Raw genomic sequence first — 18,272 nt, 5'->3', positions numbered from 1 at the left:
TTTTTTTGTCCCTATATTGGCATGGTACCTGTGTGCGCAGGAACTGCACTTCTTCTGTAAGCATCTGCCTCTCTTTGAAGAGCTTATTTTGTTTGTTGAGCAACTCCACTAGCTGCTGAGCAGTGGTTTGGCAATGCTTGTCAAGTTGGTGTAACCTGGATAAAAACAGAGGACAGGATACAAACAGGGTTCTACATTATCATAAGAATCAGCAAGAGTATAGTTTATATATGACAACAGAACTCAGCTTGGTCATCATGCTGGAATAAACTGTTCTTCAGAGGATTTTAACAGTTCACACTTTAAACTGGAGCATTTTAAAATGTTTGCACTTTTTTAAATTAAAAGCTTAAGAGCTAAAAAATCAGTTTTGCCATTAAATGACATCAAGTAGAAAACAGAACCCATGTTCTAGTTTGTGTATTTTAGAACGACATATATCCCACTCCTCACCTGCAGGAAAAGGGGGCAACACGGTATTACAGTTCCCAGGGCTTCTGCCTTCTGAGTACAACACTCACACAGTAAGCTAAAATCCAAGCTCACCGATTGTGTGATACCATGTCAAACACGTTCTGGGCATATTGCTTTTCACAACCTACACTGAGTCCCAAGGATCTTCACAGGAAGCAACATTCACTTAGCCTTTCCAAATAAGTCTGGCCTTAACTAAATGTGGCTGAAGAGATATTTTGAAACCTGATATTGAACTTTGAATACAGTGAAAGGGATTCCCAGTAGAAGGGTGTAAACAGGGAGTAAATGAGATGGCGAATAAGGCTGACAACACAGAGGCCTAGCCCATAATTAGGGTTGGAAGGATTAGATTTATGTTGGAAAGTGTTGATTTCACTGTGTATGTACACAGTGATGAACAAATGTAGTTGTTTGTAACCAACTTACCCAATAGGCAACTATGAAAAATGTTCCTTGAATGTAGTTTAAATTTACAAATATTTGCATTTTGACTGCAATTATGCTTTGATGATTATATAGCTTTAACTTTCTGAACCTCAATCTTCTTAAATCTGCCATTAAATAAAAATGAACCTTCACGTATCCATAATAGAAAAACCAGTTCCCAATATAGCAATGCCCCCACCACAGCGGTGCACAAGCATGGCCGCAGACAGGCCTCAGGAACTTACTACTGTCACACAAAGCCCAGAACTCCTCTAGTGCTGCACTGCTATTCTGTCAGCTGGGGCTCCTGTATCTGCCTCAGATAAAAGTGCAAAAGGAAAAATTTACCATTACCAGCAGTAAGGAATGTAAAAGCAAACAAGCTGGAAGTTGTATTTAAACAAATGCATCTCACATGCTCAATTTTATGGATGCTCTCTCGGGGTAGTGTACAGTAAGTTTTAAGATGATTTATTAAAACAAAAAATCCTTAAGAAAATAGACTCTAAATGAGAAAGTAGTTGACTAGAAAGGGATTATTATTTGTATTGCATCAACTCTCAAAGGTCCTAATCAGAAGGGGTTGTTCTGTGCTAGGAGCTGCATTGGGAGAAGACAGTCACTGTACAAAATTGTTTTCTCAGATATCCAATTCCACACACAGCCACTACAACAATGGTAGCATCACCTGCCTACCTAAGGTGGGATTCTGGTATGGCAGGAGGTTTCTGAGCCCATAAGGCTCAACAACAACAAAGCCTTAAGTATAGCCAGGACATATGATCTTACGAGTGCTACATTTGCCTGGCCAAAATAGTGCATGCAGAGCTTTCAAATGAGGGTCTAACACTCAGAGATTATGTTCACAAAACACGTAATTACTCTAGTTTTATGCATAGGAGTACCAAACAACTCCTCAGCTAATCAGAAGAGCCCACCACATTACTGTAGTAGTGCTTGCAGGTTTGACAGTGGTTTGAGTTTTTTTGTTCTAAACAAAATGTAAATGGATTACTTTGTCTTTTTTTTTTTTTTTTAAACACAGTCAGGTGGCATTAACAAACACTTCTAAACAAACTGGAGGGAAACAGTGTGGTTTGTCAGGTGCTGCTGCAGCAACTCGGAATAAATGCTGACCTTCCAACTGGAGCCACTACAAGTATTGTCTGTTAACATCCCTCAAAGCAATCAGCATGTCTGATAAACCCTAGAAAAACCACCCCTTACCAGAGTGAATGGAAGGACAAAAGCCAATTTTGAAAGGAAACCGATCTACCTGCCAAGCTTTTAAAAGGTCATTACACATTTATTTTTTTAAATAATGACATCTTGGCAGTTTTGTGATGATCAAATAAATGAATGGGGGAAATTATTGTAGCAGAGATGTACCTGGTCCAACACAAAAAAGCCAAGCGCACCATACTGGGAGAGCTTGAAATCAGATCGGAACTGAAGAGCTGACCCCATCTTTGGAATGGACTGAACCAAAACGCTGGAAAAGATCACCAAATTTAGATGAAGTTCAGTGGCTTGGGTCATGAATCCAAACTTTGTGACTTAGGTCTTTTAATACCAAATTCTTCAAGGTAGGGTGATTGTTGCTAAGGGCTTGCTGTTCTAAGATTGCAACCAAGTCTATAAAACATGACTTTAGTGGGAATACTTACCATAGTCTCTATCTTAGCACACCCAGCTAGAAAGTAGGTAATATTTACCTTTCACAAAGGGCTCAGGGAATCCATGTATGAAGAGTTCTATCAGAATAATGTATTAGTTCTATCTTACCACCTTAGCATCTAGAAGCCTAGAAACCTTTCTGATTTCAGGTTCATAAATTCTGACAGTGACAGGGGCCTGGTCCAACTCCTACCAACTTCAAAAGTAATTAAAACATCAACCTGAAGTGGAACTGATTTATAAACATTCCATCTAGGGGACCACCTCACCTCTGCCTTGACATTTTTAAAAACATGGTCCTTAGACACACACCTTTACTCAATAATGAACATCACCAGCAACGAAAGACCCCACCCACCCCCGCATCCTTCCAGACCCTCCTAGCAAAGCAACTGGAGTTTGTACACTGAGATTGCACATTGACTATTTGGGACCAGGGGAAACAAATGGCAAGGATAGAGGACCCTCATACAAAATATCCTTCCAGCTGCTCCCCTCCCCCATGAGTGGGCTTTTGCTCTGGCACCCTCCCTGATCCCAATGATCACAGCTTGGCACAGGGAGAGCAGTGGCACAGGGCATTTGAGGCTTTAGAGATCAAAATCAACATCTTAAATTCTACTGGATCCTTGGCAGATAGCCAATTTAGCCCAAAAGCCTTACAGAATCCGGTCCTTAGTGTTTATCCACATAGGATGACATATCTTGTTTTAAGCATATGAAAGATAATTCAATTAAAGAGACACTAGAGCAACATGAGAAGTCATGAGAAACAAATCTTTAACTACGAAGTATTACTTATTATACACTTCAGATATGTAAACAATTTTTAACCATTCTAGCACCACCCTACATTCACAGAATAATCTGACAAAGGAAATAGCTCCCATCTACAAATCATGCATTTAAAATTATTCTCCATCTGTTGTCTCATAATCCCAAGTTACCCTCCTCCCCCCCGCCCCCCCCCCCCCGTGTAACAGACACTCAAAAGAAAGCAGTGTGGGACATAAGCACAGGTTAGCAACTGGTTACATAAAAAGGAAATAAAATTTGGGGCATAAGCAGCTGCAGCTTCAATTAGTTTGTTTCAAAGAAAAAATATTCTCATTCTAAACCTCAATAATGACCTATGTGGGATGCTATTCAGAATGCGCTTGTAGTTTTATTTCAGTGGCCCACTAGGAGGTGCCCTGTTTTTGCAGAGAGATAAACAACCCTGGACCCTCAGAATTTCTAGTTTAGTATGTTATGTTCCTTGGGACAGAGACCACAATCAAGGTCCTACAAAGAAGTAGGAGATGAGGGTACTTAACACCTCGCAAGATAGAGTCCTTTGTCTCTGTGTTCTGCACTAGTAATAACCTTAAGTCTAAAATCAAGGTCTCTAAGGGACATCTACACAGCAAGAAAAACACAAACCTGGCAGTAAGTCTCATAGTCCAAGGTTTACAGGCTCATGCTCATGCTAAAGTGCTTCCTGCCTAGGCTCTCTCTCTATTTTACATTGCTATTTTTATTGCAGTAACACAATCCTGAATGTGTCAACATGGGTCAGAGACTTACTGATGTGGTGATGTTCCTCCCCTTTCCCCCCCACCAACATAAAAAGGAAGTGACTGGATACAATAAGTCTTAGCCCTCAAGTTACATCTAGCAATGACAATACCAAAATAAAATCCCAGCTAATAGAGAATACTACTCAGGCGGTCATTGAGCTCAGTGAAGCTGGCACACCAGATATTGTGCAAGTATCAGAGGGATAGCCGTGTTAGTCTGAATCTGCAGTTAGTCTATAAGGTGCCACCGGACTCCTCGTCGCTTTTGCAGATATTGTGCAGTCGTCCTACACTGGGGTAAATCTCATCCAAATAAAATAAAGTTTCAGCATACAAAATGATAACAACAAACTTATGTTGATATTTTCTGTGTACCAGACAAAATTATATCCATGCAGGAGTGAAGTATTTAGTATTTCTATTGTAATAGTATTCTACAGGCATGAAGCTTTCAGAATAAATCTAGTGACAGGTCTTTGCCCTGGGGAGTTTACTATCTATAGTCAATAATCCCACAGATGACTATGAACAAAGAGGAGAAGATGGTATTAAACTTGTTAGTCCCTCTCCAGCTGTTTACATTTATTTTCAATAAAATGATCTATTGAGATTTGCAGATAGCATACACAAGAGCAGGATTGGGGATCTTAGACTTAAAGAAAAGGATTCATTAAAAGATTATTTTAGTGCTATTAGGTTACACATGCAAGGCATTTCCACTGTTCACTGCATAGCTGAATTTGCTGAAGTAGTATGATTGAATTACAGCAACCTGCAGCAGCTAAATCATCAAATCCAATAACCATGCTGCATTTACTGGCACACATCTTAATTAGGTTTTAATACAAGTAATCTGATAACTACTCCTGGCCAGGCAGAGCAGGATTGTCAATGCTGAAAGCTGTGTTATTTAGCTGCTCTTCCCATATACTGCAGCAGCCTCCCTGCTGACCCTTGTCAAAGAACCCCATCTGCTGGTTGCCACGGTAACTGACGGCAACCAATTGAGCTGAACAGAGTGACTTGGAAATCAAGTGGCCAAAGGAATTCAGCTAAGAATAATAAATCATTTAGTAAAAGGGAGTTTTCATAAAGCTGTAAGTATTATGGTAACAACTGCATAGCTGGAGGCTAGAGAAGCAGTGGTGGACTACAAGTTCAGATGCATACAGATCCATTTATTTTTCAGCATCAATAAGTTTTGCCATAAAAAAGCCCAGAGCACATTATTTCCACAAAACCAAATTTAAAAAGGGTTTTTAAAGACAGAAAGCAAAGGAGCAACTCACTCACTTCTAATGTCCCTTTTGTAATTTTATTTGTTTAAGTAGAGGCAATGGACTATTTGCTGCTTTCAGTTATAGTGGTATAATTCATGAGTAACTCTAGGGGAGTCCACAGTGTTAAGTCCTGAATCACAAAGGTACAAGAGAGTATAATCTAATCCCATATCTAGACAAGTTCACACTGACTTTGAAATCCTCTATTTGTTAATCTCACATATTGATGGAAAAAGCAATATACATTCAAAAAGCTTAGTGGCTCTGGAAGCAAGAACACTAAAAAAAAAACAAAAAAACAAAAAGCAGACCTCAACCAAGTGAATTGTAAAATTTAAGAAAACAAAGCAGAACTATCAGTAAATTTCTGCCTTTCCCCAATGCCATTTTTTTCACGGTGACATTCAGAATGACTAGTCAATGGATAGATGGCAACACTGTCTTAAAATACAACACTGTAATCATCAGAGTAGTTCAGTTGCTAAGTCTCACGCTGTAGTGTCACAAGTTGCTAACAAGTCCAATTTTTGAGTAGCAGTGCTTGTCAGAGATGGTACAGGTAAGGCACAGAGCCAGAAGATGAAACTGGTGCAGCACTACTGATACTTGAAGTCAGCTCCACTTTCTTCTTGGTTTGCACTCTCTGCTTCTTTCTTCCTTTCTCAACCACCTTTCTTCAGACTGTCTCCCTGGCAAGCAAAGCCCGGCAGCATAATCTGTTGCTAGCTGCTTCTTCCCAGTTTGCAGTCTTGATGTTGAAAGTTCTCAAATGCCTCTTAGAAAACGTCCTTGAACCTGAGCCTACGGGTGTGTCTAGACTACAGGGTTTTGTCGACAAAAGTGGTCCTGAGGAGTAAAGGATGTCTATGGGAGCATATGCTTCCATCAACCTTCTGCTGTGTGGATGGCACAAAAATGCAATTTTAGATACTTCAACTCCAGCTACATAATTAACGTAGCTGAAGTTGCGTATCTTAAATAGACTTTTCCTTTTGGTGTAGGCCAGGCCTAAAAGAGCCAATCAGAATGTGGCTTGTTGTAGCAGCAAGCAGGGCCAATAGGGGCTATAATATAGGGTAACTCAGAGCAGAAGTCTTTCCCTGGAGTGCTAGGGAGAAGGACTGGCTGCCTAGGAGCACCATGGTTAGAACCATGCTGGGCAGGTTAGACAGAGGCCCTGAAGGAAAGGCAGATATGGTCCTAGGACTAGGAGGAGAAGAGTCTCAGGGAAAAGAGGCAGAGGATGAGTTGGAGGAAGGACAATGAGTGACTGGCAGCTATAGGGTTCCTGGGTCAGGACACAGAATACTGGCTAGGCCCAGGTCCTCACTTTTTCCCTCCACTTGTCCTGAGGTAAGTAGCTAACACAGACGGCAATTTGCCTCTGTATCAAGGGACTAGATTGGTGTCTGCAGCCAGCCACTGAGGTGAATGGCTGGATTTTAGACTGCCAGTTCCACTGGAAGGAGGGAGATAACAGAAGGGTGCAGCCAGAGGGCTATGCTCAGAAGGTGCTGCCATGGTGCAGGGAGCAATGCAGGTTATGGAGTGGCAGAGACAGTATTGCAGGAGTAACAGTGGGTGAAACACCACTGGAGGAAGGCATCCTAAAAAGTACTTAAGCTAATTCCCAGGAGGACCAGAAGGATGGGCTACAGTGGTGAGTTTGTCTCATTACGGAGTACATCTGCCTCAATGTCAAACTTTTCTAGTTCTCTATGAATTATGGTGGACTTTCTAAGGGCACTGATCTCCTCTAGGTCATTTGACATACCACTGCATATTGTCCTTATATGCCAACAAGTGTATCTGAAGAGGTTTACTACTGTACCCAAACCTTTCGTAATAAAAATAAGGAAGCAGAACTTTCCTTAGGACCAAAGTTTACCTCTCAGTGGTATTGACTAGAGCAAAGGATGTGAGCCCCAAATGTTTGGAAGTCAGCACAGCTGCAGGAGATACTGAACACAAAGCTGAGTTACATCACCAACCACCTAATATTTTCTCCATGCCAGGTTTCATTCCTTAGCCTTTATTCAGCTAAGAGTTGGCTGCAAGGTAGCAGAAAAAGATGGAGAATACTCCTTTATGGATATTGTTTTTCATTCCAGTGGGTGTCTGGCATGCCACACATCACTCTGAGTAGTGAGGGTACCCTACTTAGTTGCTGGGGACTCAACGTGCAGCAGGTTGTATTGGTATATGTGGTACTGATAGCACGTCTGACATGATCCAACATTACTCAAAATTACTAGTATGTGGTAGTTTCAATGGGTGTGCTTTAAACTTAAGGCATTTCATAAATTACATCCAAAAAACTAATGTAAAAAGATCAAAGATGCAGAGTCAGCATTCAAAAGTTGGGAAATGCCCAAAAGAAGGCTACCGTTGCAACTTCTAGTAGTCATGGACCTTTGTCCTTCTGTCCTGATCCCCCTCTCCCTCCCAACCATCACCCCCACTTGACGCAGTCACACTGCAGTGCCCACCTTCTTCCTCCCCTGCTCCTTTCCCTCACCTAACTCCTGCTTCCTCCTCTTCCAAGCTCCTACACTCCAATATCCCCTAGCTCCTGCTGTCTATCCCAATCTACACCCATATATATCCTCTAGCTTCTTCGCCCTCTGCTCCTAATCACATCCCTCGGTACAATATCCATTCCCTCTCCTCTGCTTCAGTCTGTCCTCCGAGTCCTGCTCCCCCTTCCACTCTGCTTCTCCCTACCTGCAACACCCCTTGCTCCCATTCCTCAACTCTTTGCATTCCAGTCAGGCTGATTTATCACAGACAGGCTGTATCAGCGGCAGCAGGCAGAGCCAGTCTGGGAGGGGAGCTGGTATAAAAATCGGCTCTCCGTGCAGGCCAGTTCCTGCCTGCCGTCCCATGCTGCTGTCTCTTTATTAGAGGCAGCAGCGTGGGTTGGCAGGCGGCTCCCCCTGCATGCTCTTGATTTAAAACTCAGACTGGCAGGCTGGGACTGACTAACTTGCCAGTCCACGTTTTAAATTTAGTGCATGTTGGTGGAGTGGAGATTGCAGTTAACTGGGACCGTTAACCAATTAGTAATAGCTTATCGGTTAAATGGTTATCCGGCTGGCCCCTAAAACTCCTAATCAGGTCACTGTCAAATTACTTTTAACAATGAGAAATTCTGCTCACTCAATCCTTCCAAATGTTCAGTTCTTCAGATGTACCCTACTCTGTCCATTCCAGAATAACAGCCTTCTTGTGCCATGGTGACTATAACTGATGGTGCTTAATTAATGACTACTATAATAACAGTAATTCATCTTTTATTTTATATTTCATACCCAGTTTCTAGATCAAGTAGCTTATTTTCATTTCCATAGCTTGTCCTGCAGGGTAAGCAAATCGATCACTCATGAGCGGCTAAGGTCCGGATCCATCCCTCAGGTTCACAGAGGGCAAGAATGTTGAAAGGGTGATACCATCAGCCTCTAGTCTGGAAGGAAGGTGGGTTATGTAGACATTATGGCCATTTTCAGCCCTCTTGGGCTTTGAAAGGAATGAGATTAAAAGAAAAATTGGCAGCCCATACACAAGATACTATAAAAACTGCATTAACTTCATTTACCATATTTTCCAGCGTATAAAACGACTTTTTATACTAAAAAACATCCCCCCAAAATCGGGGGTCGTCTTATACGCCGGGTATAAACATACTGTAGCTTCGGCTACATACAGAATGTCCCTGTGCTGATACTGTATGTACCGCGCTGAGCCAATCACGGCAAGCGGTGTCATCTATTAATGCATACAAAGCCTGCTCTGATTGGCTGAGTCAGAGAGGTGGGCTATTACAACCTTTGCCAATCCGAGCAGGCTTTGTATGCATTAATAGAATACACCGCTTGCCGGGATTGGCTCAGCACGGTACATACAGTATCAGCACAGGGACGTTCTGTATGTAGCTGAAGCTACAGTACTGTATTACTGCACATCCAGCGGCCTCAAAGATTAGGGACGTTCTGTAAGTGGGTGTACAACAAATGGCTGGTAGAAAAGACCCCATCATGGCTCCAGCAAGAAGAAGGAAATTTGAAGCCAGTTTCAAGCTGAAAGTTGTAAACTTTGCCAAGGAACATCATAACTGTGCTGCTGCAAGTCAATATGGAGTAACAGAAAAGATGGTCCGAGACTGGAAAGCAAATGAAAATGCATTAAAGAGTATGCCAAGTAGTAAGTGTGCATTAAGAAGAGGCACCCCACATTGGCCAGAACTTGAAAAGCACGTAGCAGACATGGTGCATGAGCATCGTCAAAATGGTTATGTAGTGACACGAAACAAAATACGTATGTTTGCACTTCAGTGGGCCAAATCTAACCCAGATCACAGCAAAGGATTTAAGGCCACTGTATCCTGGTATACTAGGTTCTTGGAAAGGCATAATCTGGTACTGAGGCAAAAGACCAAAATTGCACAAAAATTACCTGCAGATCTCGACGGCAAATTAAGTCTTTTCCATCAATATGTATTACAACAGCGCAAGAAACATGGCTATGCGTTAAGTCAGATCGGAAATATGGATGAAACTCCTATGAATTTCGATATGGCTGGAAATAAAACTGTTAATCCAAAAGGTGCAAAAACAGTGTTAATTAAAACAACAGGACATGAGAAGTCCAGTTTTACAGTGGTACTAGCATGTACAGCTGATGGCGCCAAACTAAGACCAATGATTATTTTTAAAAGAAAAACAATGCCGAAAATCAAGTTCCCTGTTGGAGTTTTTGTACATGTGAATGAAAAAGGCTGGATGGATGAAGAAGGGGTAAAGCTATGGCTTGATAATGTATGGAGTAGGCGACCAGGTGGACTTCATCAAAAACGTAGCCTACTGGTGTAGGATATGTTCAGGGCTCATTTAACTACCAGCACAAAGAAAAGGCTGGCAAGAATAAACACAGATGCGGCAGTTATTCCTGCAGGATTGACATCATTGGTACAGCCACTGGATGTGTGCCTAAACAAGTCATTTAAAGATCACATTCGAGAACAGTGGAATGAGTGGATGGTTAGCAGCGAAAAGTCATTCACAAAAGGAGGAAACATGCGTGCGCCACAATTGGATGTTTTGTGTAACTTTGTCATAAAAGCCTGGAATGATATTGATGCAGAAACAGTAATCAAGTCTTTCAAGAAGTGTGGCATATCAAATTCTTTGGATGGTATGGAGGACGACTTCTTGTGGCAAGATGAAAGGGAAGCCGAAGCTGAAGCCACACCATCTGATTCGGAATTAGATCCATATGATGACTGTCTTACAAATGTACCACAAGATGTCATTGATGAACTTATGATGTCAGAGGATGAACATGATGAGGATTTTGAAGGATTTTAAGTACTGGTAAGTCAAAACCATTTTAATTAAAATTATTTAAATCAAATCTGATGTTATTAAATGTTGTTGCCTCGGAAGGGGGGGTAGTCTTATACGGCGAGTATAGGCCAAAACCTATGTTTTAACTGGAAAATTAGGGGGTCGTCTCATACGCCCAGTCGCCTTATATGCCGGAAAATACTGGGGAAGGAAGAGACGTGATTCACCCTAAGGAGATTCAAAATAGAAAGTTACGAGCTGAGAATAAGAAACTTGGGAGTGGCTTTACTCTGAAGAAACATCTTGGTTGGCTATGTTCATCTCTCTGTGATTTTGATATGATTGATACATGAGAGATTCTGAATTTTCAATAGAAAAATACAAATCCTGATGATCAAAAGGAATATGCCCAGTTAAAGACTAAGAATAAATGACTTGCTTTATGTGAGTAATCCAGTCATTTATTCTTAGTCCTTAACTGGGCATATTCCTATTGATCATCAGCAACCAGATATGCTGCTCATCTGAAGAATATTTTTCTTCTACTAATGTTTCCCCTTATTATTGCTTTTATTGTTTCTGCTGAATATCATAATTTCCCTCTTACTTCTCTGACTGCCAGGCAGTACCAGTTTGAGGCTTCACAGAATGTGAACTCTATCCGGAGACTGAGATTTACTAACTCAATCTGCCCAATCTGAACTCTTCCCTTCAGAAGCATTTGCCTTTAAAAAGAAACTACCAGCATGAACCTCATATGAAGTGACATGTAACAGACAGTGCATGTGGTGTTTGGGCATGCTGCACAGAATTAAAAGATAATTCTTTACTCTGTTTATTCAGTGGCATGTGCATAATGTACATGTGGCCCAAACTGACATCAGACGTTTAAAGCAAAAAAGTTGATAAAAGCATCAACTTCTGTTACTTTACTTTTTTGGCTGCTGTCTTACTTTTAAAAATTGAAAGGAGGAAAGATGGTGCAATTTAGCTACAACTGCTTCAGTCCTAACACTGACAAATTAGAGAACCTTTGGGTTCAACTCTGAACCCTTACCCAGGCCAACCTCTTGTTGAAGGGGTGCAGGCACGGGCAATATGTACAATAGCCTCTGTATCTCTACATCTCATTCTGTATCGATAGCTATTTCTACATATGCACACATGTAAAACTTCAGATTATCACTAATGACTGGGACACCCATTAGAGTTTATTGTACTGAGAGGCCTAATCCTGCAATCACTTCTGTAAACAGTGCTTACAAGAAGGACTTCATGGGACTACTCACTTGATGTTTAAAAGCAGATGTGGAGAACTGTTTTTGGGTCGAGGGGAGCTGACCTACAGAAAAATCAGTTAGGGGCCGCACACAAATAAGAAGCCAAACAAACCCCACAAACCCTCACTGATGTGGCCCCTGGTTGAGAAGGAGAAAGACACTCCCCACGTTCCCCTCACACTAGTGGGGCCCAGGTTAGTAGATTTTGTGTGCTGAACTCCCTCAGTAGGTGGGGGCTCCCCAATGCTAGGAGGGGAGCCCTGAACCTCAGGGGTGGATCCAGGCAAGCCAGGGGTGGATCCAGCCCCTGGGCCTAAGGTTTTCCACCTCTGTTTTAAAGCATAAAGATTGCTGTGCTTAGTGTTCTAATGCCTAACTGATTTAGGAGCTTAAAAATCTCATTTTCAAAAGTGGGCCAGGAACTTGAGTCCACATTACAGCAACAGTTGACAGGATTTAGATTCCTAAATCAGGTAGGTGGTAAATACCTCTAAAATCTGGACCTCTGTGAATGTTATGCCTCTAAGCCATAACATTGGAGCAGAAATAAGACAGTCATGCAATTTTCTTTTTAAAGCACCAAAATTCAGATTATTGGCAAACGTGAATTTTTCTCAATGCTCTCCAGTTCTGAATGGCTCATATGATGAATATTGGACAAAAAATGATGGGTTTAGAGGATCTGAAAGCTGAAATAATTGGCACTGGGGGGGGTCACAGTTTCTTCCACCTGAAGGTCACTGGTTCTATCCTAATCACAGTCAACAGTAACTACAATGGCTGGGTGGTGTCCACATGAAATGCATCAATAGTCTTCATATCACACATGGCACTACTGTTGGCGGTCTCAAGTAAGGCAAATACTGAATGAGCCTGGAAAATAATCTCAATTCTCACCCCTGGGGGGGGAGGGGCTGTTGCAAATCAGTGTTGCTGCACACAGGAAAGTTGGGGTATATGTAGGAAGCTAAGGGAGAAACATGCATTGCTAGTCCCTTCACTGTAACTGTTTCAGCTTCTGTTTCCTGAGTATTCAAATAACCAGCTTTGAGCCCTAACAACCCCCATGCCCCAACCTCCAATTTATTTGTAAAATACTAATTACATTTTATGATAATTTAAATAATTTTTAAGATAATTTACAAACAGTTGGTCAAATGTAACTTCAGATAATAAATTCTGATGAAACTTTCCCAGTGGGGAATTGCCAATATTGAGCAACCTATAGCTCATGTTCTATTTCTAGTTTATAAAACAAGAATGCTATCTACTCAATGAGGACTCTATTTACGAGTAAATATTAATGTGCTCTTCATAATTTCTTATATAAGAACAAAACACATGTGAAAATATAAAAGAACCTCTCCAAATGAAATGGTTCCTATTGTACCGATTTTAGCTGCATCTCCTCTCCCACTCCCATTTCAGATCTCTGGCTTTCTTTGAAAACAACAGTATCAATGAGATATTAGAACTGTAAATACAATTCTTAGAGACATAGTCTCTTTCATATAGAGGAATGTTTAGAAGTCCATAGTATATGATATAACTGTATGTGATAAGGTTAAAACTAATGAGCTTATATTAGAGTTATGCATACAACAACTCTCAACCACAGAAAACACGAGCTATGGAAGATTTTGTTAAGGTATGGGTGAGTGCACATGCCACCATGAGCTTGATCTTGCTCCTTTAAAGACAACAGGAGTTCTGCCATTACTCTTCATGGAAGCAGGCGCCTTGCCTGCAAAAAAGAGCAAGCTATCAAACAGAATGTGAATGCCAAGTTGGTATGTTGCAGACACAAATCTTGTTTTTAATAAAAGTAAACCTGGAGAGTTTAATTCCCCTCCAACATCTGGGCAGCAGCCACAAAAACAATGGTTCAATTCTGAAAGCATTCAACAAGGATGCAGCAAATCTGCAGAAGGACAAGCTCCTTATTTCAAGCAAAAACTAGCTACAGGCAGTCCCCGGGTTACATGGATCTGACTTACATCGGATCCCTACTTACAAACGGGGTGAGTCAACCCCGCACTAGCTGCTTCCCCCCAGCAGACCAGGAAGACGCGAAGCTAGTGCCCCCCCTTTCCCCCAGCAGACCAGGGAGACGCGGAGCGGCTTTTCTCAGCAGACACCTCAGCTTGAGAATAAAGGACTGAGGGAAGTGAGGTGTGGGAGAATAAAACTGAGCTCTGGAGAAATGTTTGGCTAGAGTTTCCCCTACAATATGTACCAGTTCCGACTTACATACAAATTCAACTTAAGAACAAACCTACAGTCCCTATCTTGTACGTAACCCGGGGACTGCCTGTATAGGTTTTCATTATTAAAAATAAGTACAAAAACCCAACAGCTCACTTATTAGTTAAAAAGCTCAAAGTCTCCAAGTTTCCAGTACATTAAAAGAAGAATGCATAATTGGGAGATGGGGGGGATGCCACATACCACAACAAGCAAGGATGAAGCAGTACCCGCCTGGGGGCCAATTGCCTCTCCAGCAGCGGTAAGGCTGTTACTAGGCTTGCAGTACCATTTGTTCCATTACACAATCTCCTGAAGCCTTTTACAGAGAGCTAAAACAACTGCCTGTACCAACACGACACATGGCTTTCCATTCCGACTCTTTGCTAATCCAGACGCTCCAACCATCTTTCTTTAAGATGCCATATGGTTGGCAGACGCCTGTAGATCTAGCAGCACATCTGCTTGTACGTTACTTCTCTCCTCCAATTCCCCTCCTCCCCACATCAAAAAGAGAGAGCAAATAATTAACACTATAACCAGTTAAAGTGCATTTAAAAAGAGGAATTATTTAGCCCTAGATATTTTTTAAAAAATAGTTGCCATCATTAATTTGCCAATCAGTGATTTCACATAAAGCAGAAAAAACAAAAGGGATTAAAGGCATACTGACAAAAATGATTATTGCTTTTCAATTACTTAAATTCTTGCCACTCCAGATACTAATCTCTAAGATTTATTTCATGGGTTATTGATTCACTGAGGAGGGGACAGAGTTTTTTTTATGGCTGCCTTTGTCAGAGGTAAAGCGTTCAACAAGGATGCAGCAAACATACTGGGAAACTAGAATATACCAAAGCGGGCTTTGTTAGCCAGCATAGTGAGCCTGTATGTTAATCAACCTGCGTGAGTGCACTGCCATTCTGCTTTTTTGGTATGATGAACAAAGATTACTGACATTGTTGAAATGATGGTCATATTGCCATGTAGGCATCCAGGCTGCCTCATTGGAATCCAGCCGCCAGTAAGACAGGCTGCAAAAATAAATGCTGGTTGTAATGGGTTATAATTCACACCATTTGTAACTTTTAGACAATTTACAGTAACAAAACAAACTTAATATGATTTTAAAAACAAACTGTAAGTGTCCTTATAGTGCACAAAATGGAAACCTAGTGATAAATAGCAAAACTCAGTTGATAAAAGGATAGGGAGAGAGGAAATGTGTAGCTACAAAAGAGGAGGGAGTATGCCTCATGAGTGTGAATACTTAGATATCCAGCACTTATTTCAAAGTCACTAGACATTTCCATAGTCACCTTTTTATTCATCAGGAAAATAGCATAAAGACAGTGTATGTATCAGACAGACATCCTCCCAAAATGTTTTTCTCGTGTATGGTTAATGTGTACGTCTGTTCAGGGAAAAAAAAAAAAAAAAAAGGAGAGAATAATAATGGGAAACACCAGGCACAAAGGCACATTTTTTCTTTAAGAGTAACAAAGCATTATTTTTAAAGAATTCCCCCCTCCCCCCAATTCACTGCTTTCATGACTAGGGATACATCCATGTATTTTTAAATATTATCACACACAAATCATTTCAGTTAAACTTATCAAAAGGGAGGCTCTACAGAAAAAACAGAGGGATGTTTAATCAGTGTCTTCTCTTCCAAAGTGAATAGTTCTGATAAAGAATGACACTCAATAACGTTCGCTGTAGCTTTCATTATAACTCACCCCTTCTGAAACACTCACTAATAGGCATGATCTCTACATCACAATGAATATTTTGTCTTAGGTTTTTCTCAACATTCTTTGCCTATTTCTGAGTTGATTGAAAAAAAAATTCTCCCCAAACCTCTGTTCTCTTTGAAAAGTAAGCAATTTTTTAAAAAGATGACAGAGCTACAGATGAAGTTCAAAACTTAATCTTTGTTTGTACAATGTACTCAGTGAGATGCAACCAACTTTATTTGGGTTGAATTTGATTTACCAGCTGTGGTGACAGAGAAATTATATGGAGAATATGTGCAGTAGAAAAACTTGTCGTCTACAGGTTTGTACTGAAATGTGTGTTCAGCTAGTTAGATACACGTCTCAAAACTTGCTAGTTTTTAATGTTCATAACTTAAAGCTACTTTCCCTCAAATTTGACTTATTTCGTATATTTCTAGCTCATTTTTAGGTGGTGAAGAGTGCTTTTACCTTTCATAACACACCCTTAGAGTGGATGTTTATAGACTCTGTATACCTATTAAACAATACTTGTTCATTAGGTTATTTCAAATATATGAGTGATATTGTAAGAAGCATGTATAAATATTTAATACCCGTTGTGTCTATGGTACCTATGGATGAAGACACTAAAGAGAAATTCTCTGATCCTCTCTTTTGCTGCATAGCCTCTTAGTTCAAGCTCCAAATAATGCTCTAAAAACAGCTGAATAAGCACATTCCTGTCAGAGCCCTATATGAACACCTTCAATAGTAAAATCTAGATTTTTTTGGCCAACTAAAGTCTTGAAGTTTCCATCTGTTTCTGTGGTAACTACATGAGATTTAATTCCTTCAGAATTTAGAGTTAAATTATATCCAGGACTGCACAGCCATGTAGGAACATAAGGCAGAGTAAGAACAGGCTACTAAGATCCTAAATTTGAGCATGAAGTGGACTCTGTCTCATCGCAGAGAAGGTGGACAGAGAGAAAACAGTGGATGGAGTCTTGGCTTCTCTTCCCTGCCCCCCATGAGCCAGCCAGTGCATCTGAGTAGACATAGAAGGTTTTATCATTTGCAGCTGTTCATAGGCCAGCAACAAATTATACTTTGTTTCCCTGCCTCAACAACATCTCTTCCAAACAAGGGAAAAAGAGGGAAGGAATTGTGCTTTTAAGAGGTACAGTACCTTCCCCATGCTCCCCTTGGGGGCAGCACAGTTTCTCAAACAGTAGGGTGTTTCCTTAATGATTTGGGGCCAACACTCCAGCTGACTTCAGCAATTTGCAGACTAACCCCTCAAGAATATGACTGCACAAATGTATTAGTAATTTGGAACATAAAAATGCCTACAGTATAAGTACAGAACAAAAATTTAATATTTGTGTTCTAGGCTTGCCCTGACAGTTCTGAAACTGATAAATGATCTTTATTTAAATTTATGCTACAGCAAAGGTTAAACCCTCTTTTTTTCAGGTCCCTGATTATTTTTAAAAAGCCTTATTTATTTGTAGATATTTTATTACTTTTGTGGCTGGATATGAGCAAAGATAGACAGGCAATATGGAAATGAAAAGGAGTTTGACCTGTGAAGGGGAACAAAAGCATGTAATTATCTATTATCACTAAAGAAACTAAATCACAATTTTAAATTTATATATTCACACACAAAAGTGTGTTGTGTGTTTCTCCCCTCTTGGCATTACAGTTTTAATAGTAAGTTTCAGACTGCGATTGATAAGAATAAACATTTTTAATATGACTGTCAAAACACAGCTTATAGAATTAAGTAACAGAGGAATGTGACAGATTTGAAGAACTCTATTGATGAATTATTGAATATACTTTGGTTTCAGAGTCTGTCTTTCAACTTTTCATTTTAATCTTTGCTGTTTTTGACTTCTTTTAATGGTAGGTATATGACAATGTTTTAAACTATTAGAGATGTGTGCTGAATTTCCTAGCTGTTTAATAGATCTTTAAGTAATCTATGGCAGTGGGGCTTTTTCTGAACACTTAGCCTAAACAGTTTGTTTCTTTTTATAGGCTCAAAAGTTTGTCATTAACTAATACATTTACTTTATTAATACAGCCTCAGAAAATATTAATAAAATGATGAACAAGTCTAATTACATTTAAAACCACAAAACTGATTTTCTTTATAATTCTGATATTTTAAAAACTGCTATGGCCCTAGAACTACCTTCACTCACTTTTATAAACATACATGGAAAGCAAAAAACAAAACAAAGCCCCCACTGTATTAATC

General features: G+C 40.3%; 1 protein-coding gene across 2 annotated transcripts in view; it reads right to left on the bottom strand.

The window, feature by feature from the left end:
* Window positions 1–18,272, bottom strand: part of SDCCAG8 (SHH signaling and ciliogenesis regulator SDCCAG8) — a 157,679-nt gene that overhangs the window by 5,892 nt on the left and 133,515 nt on the right. For both annotated transcript variants that reach the window (XM_075924862.2, XM_075924861.2), the window contains exon 17: window positions 29–155. In XM_075924862.2, coding sequence (XP_075780977.2) covers window positions 29–155 — 127 coding nt within the window. The remainder of the gene's footprint in view (window positions 1–28; window positions 156–18,272) is intronic.

Source organism: Pelodiscus sinensis, chromosome 3, assembly GCF_052426305.1.
Source record: "Pelodiscus sinensis isolate ZL-2025 chromosome 3, ASM5242630v1, whole genome shotgun sequence".
In the NCBI taxonomy this organism is placed as follows: domain Eukaryota; kingdom Metazoa; phylum Chordata; order Testudines; family Trionychidae; genus Pelodiscus; species Pelodiscus sinensis.
The sequence above is the reverse complement of the archived record's forward strand: the minus strand, read 5'-3'. Positions and strand labels throughout refer to the sequence as shown.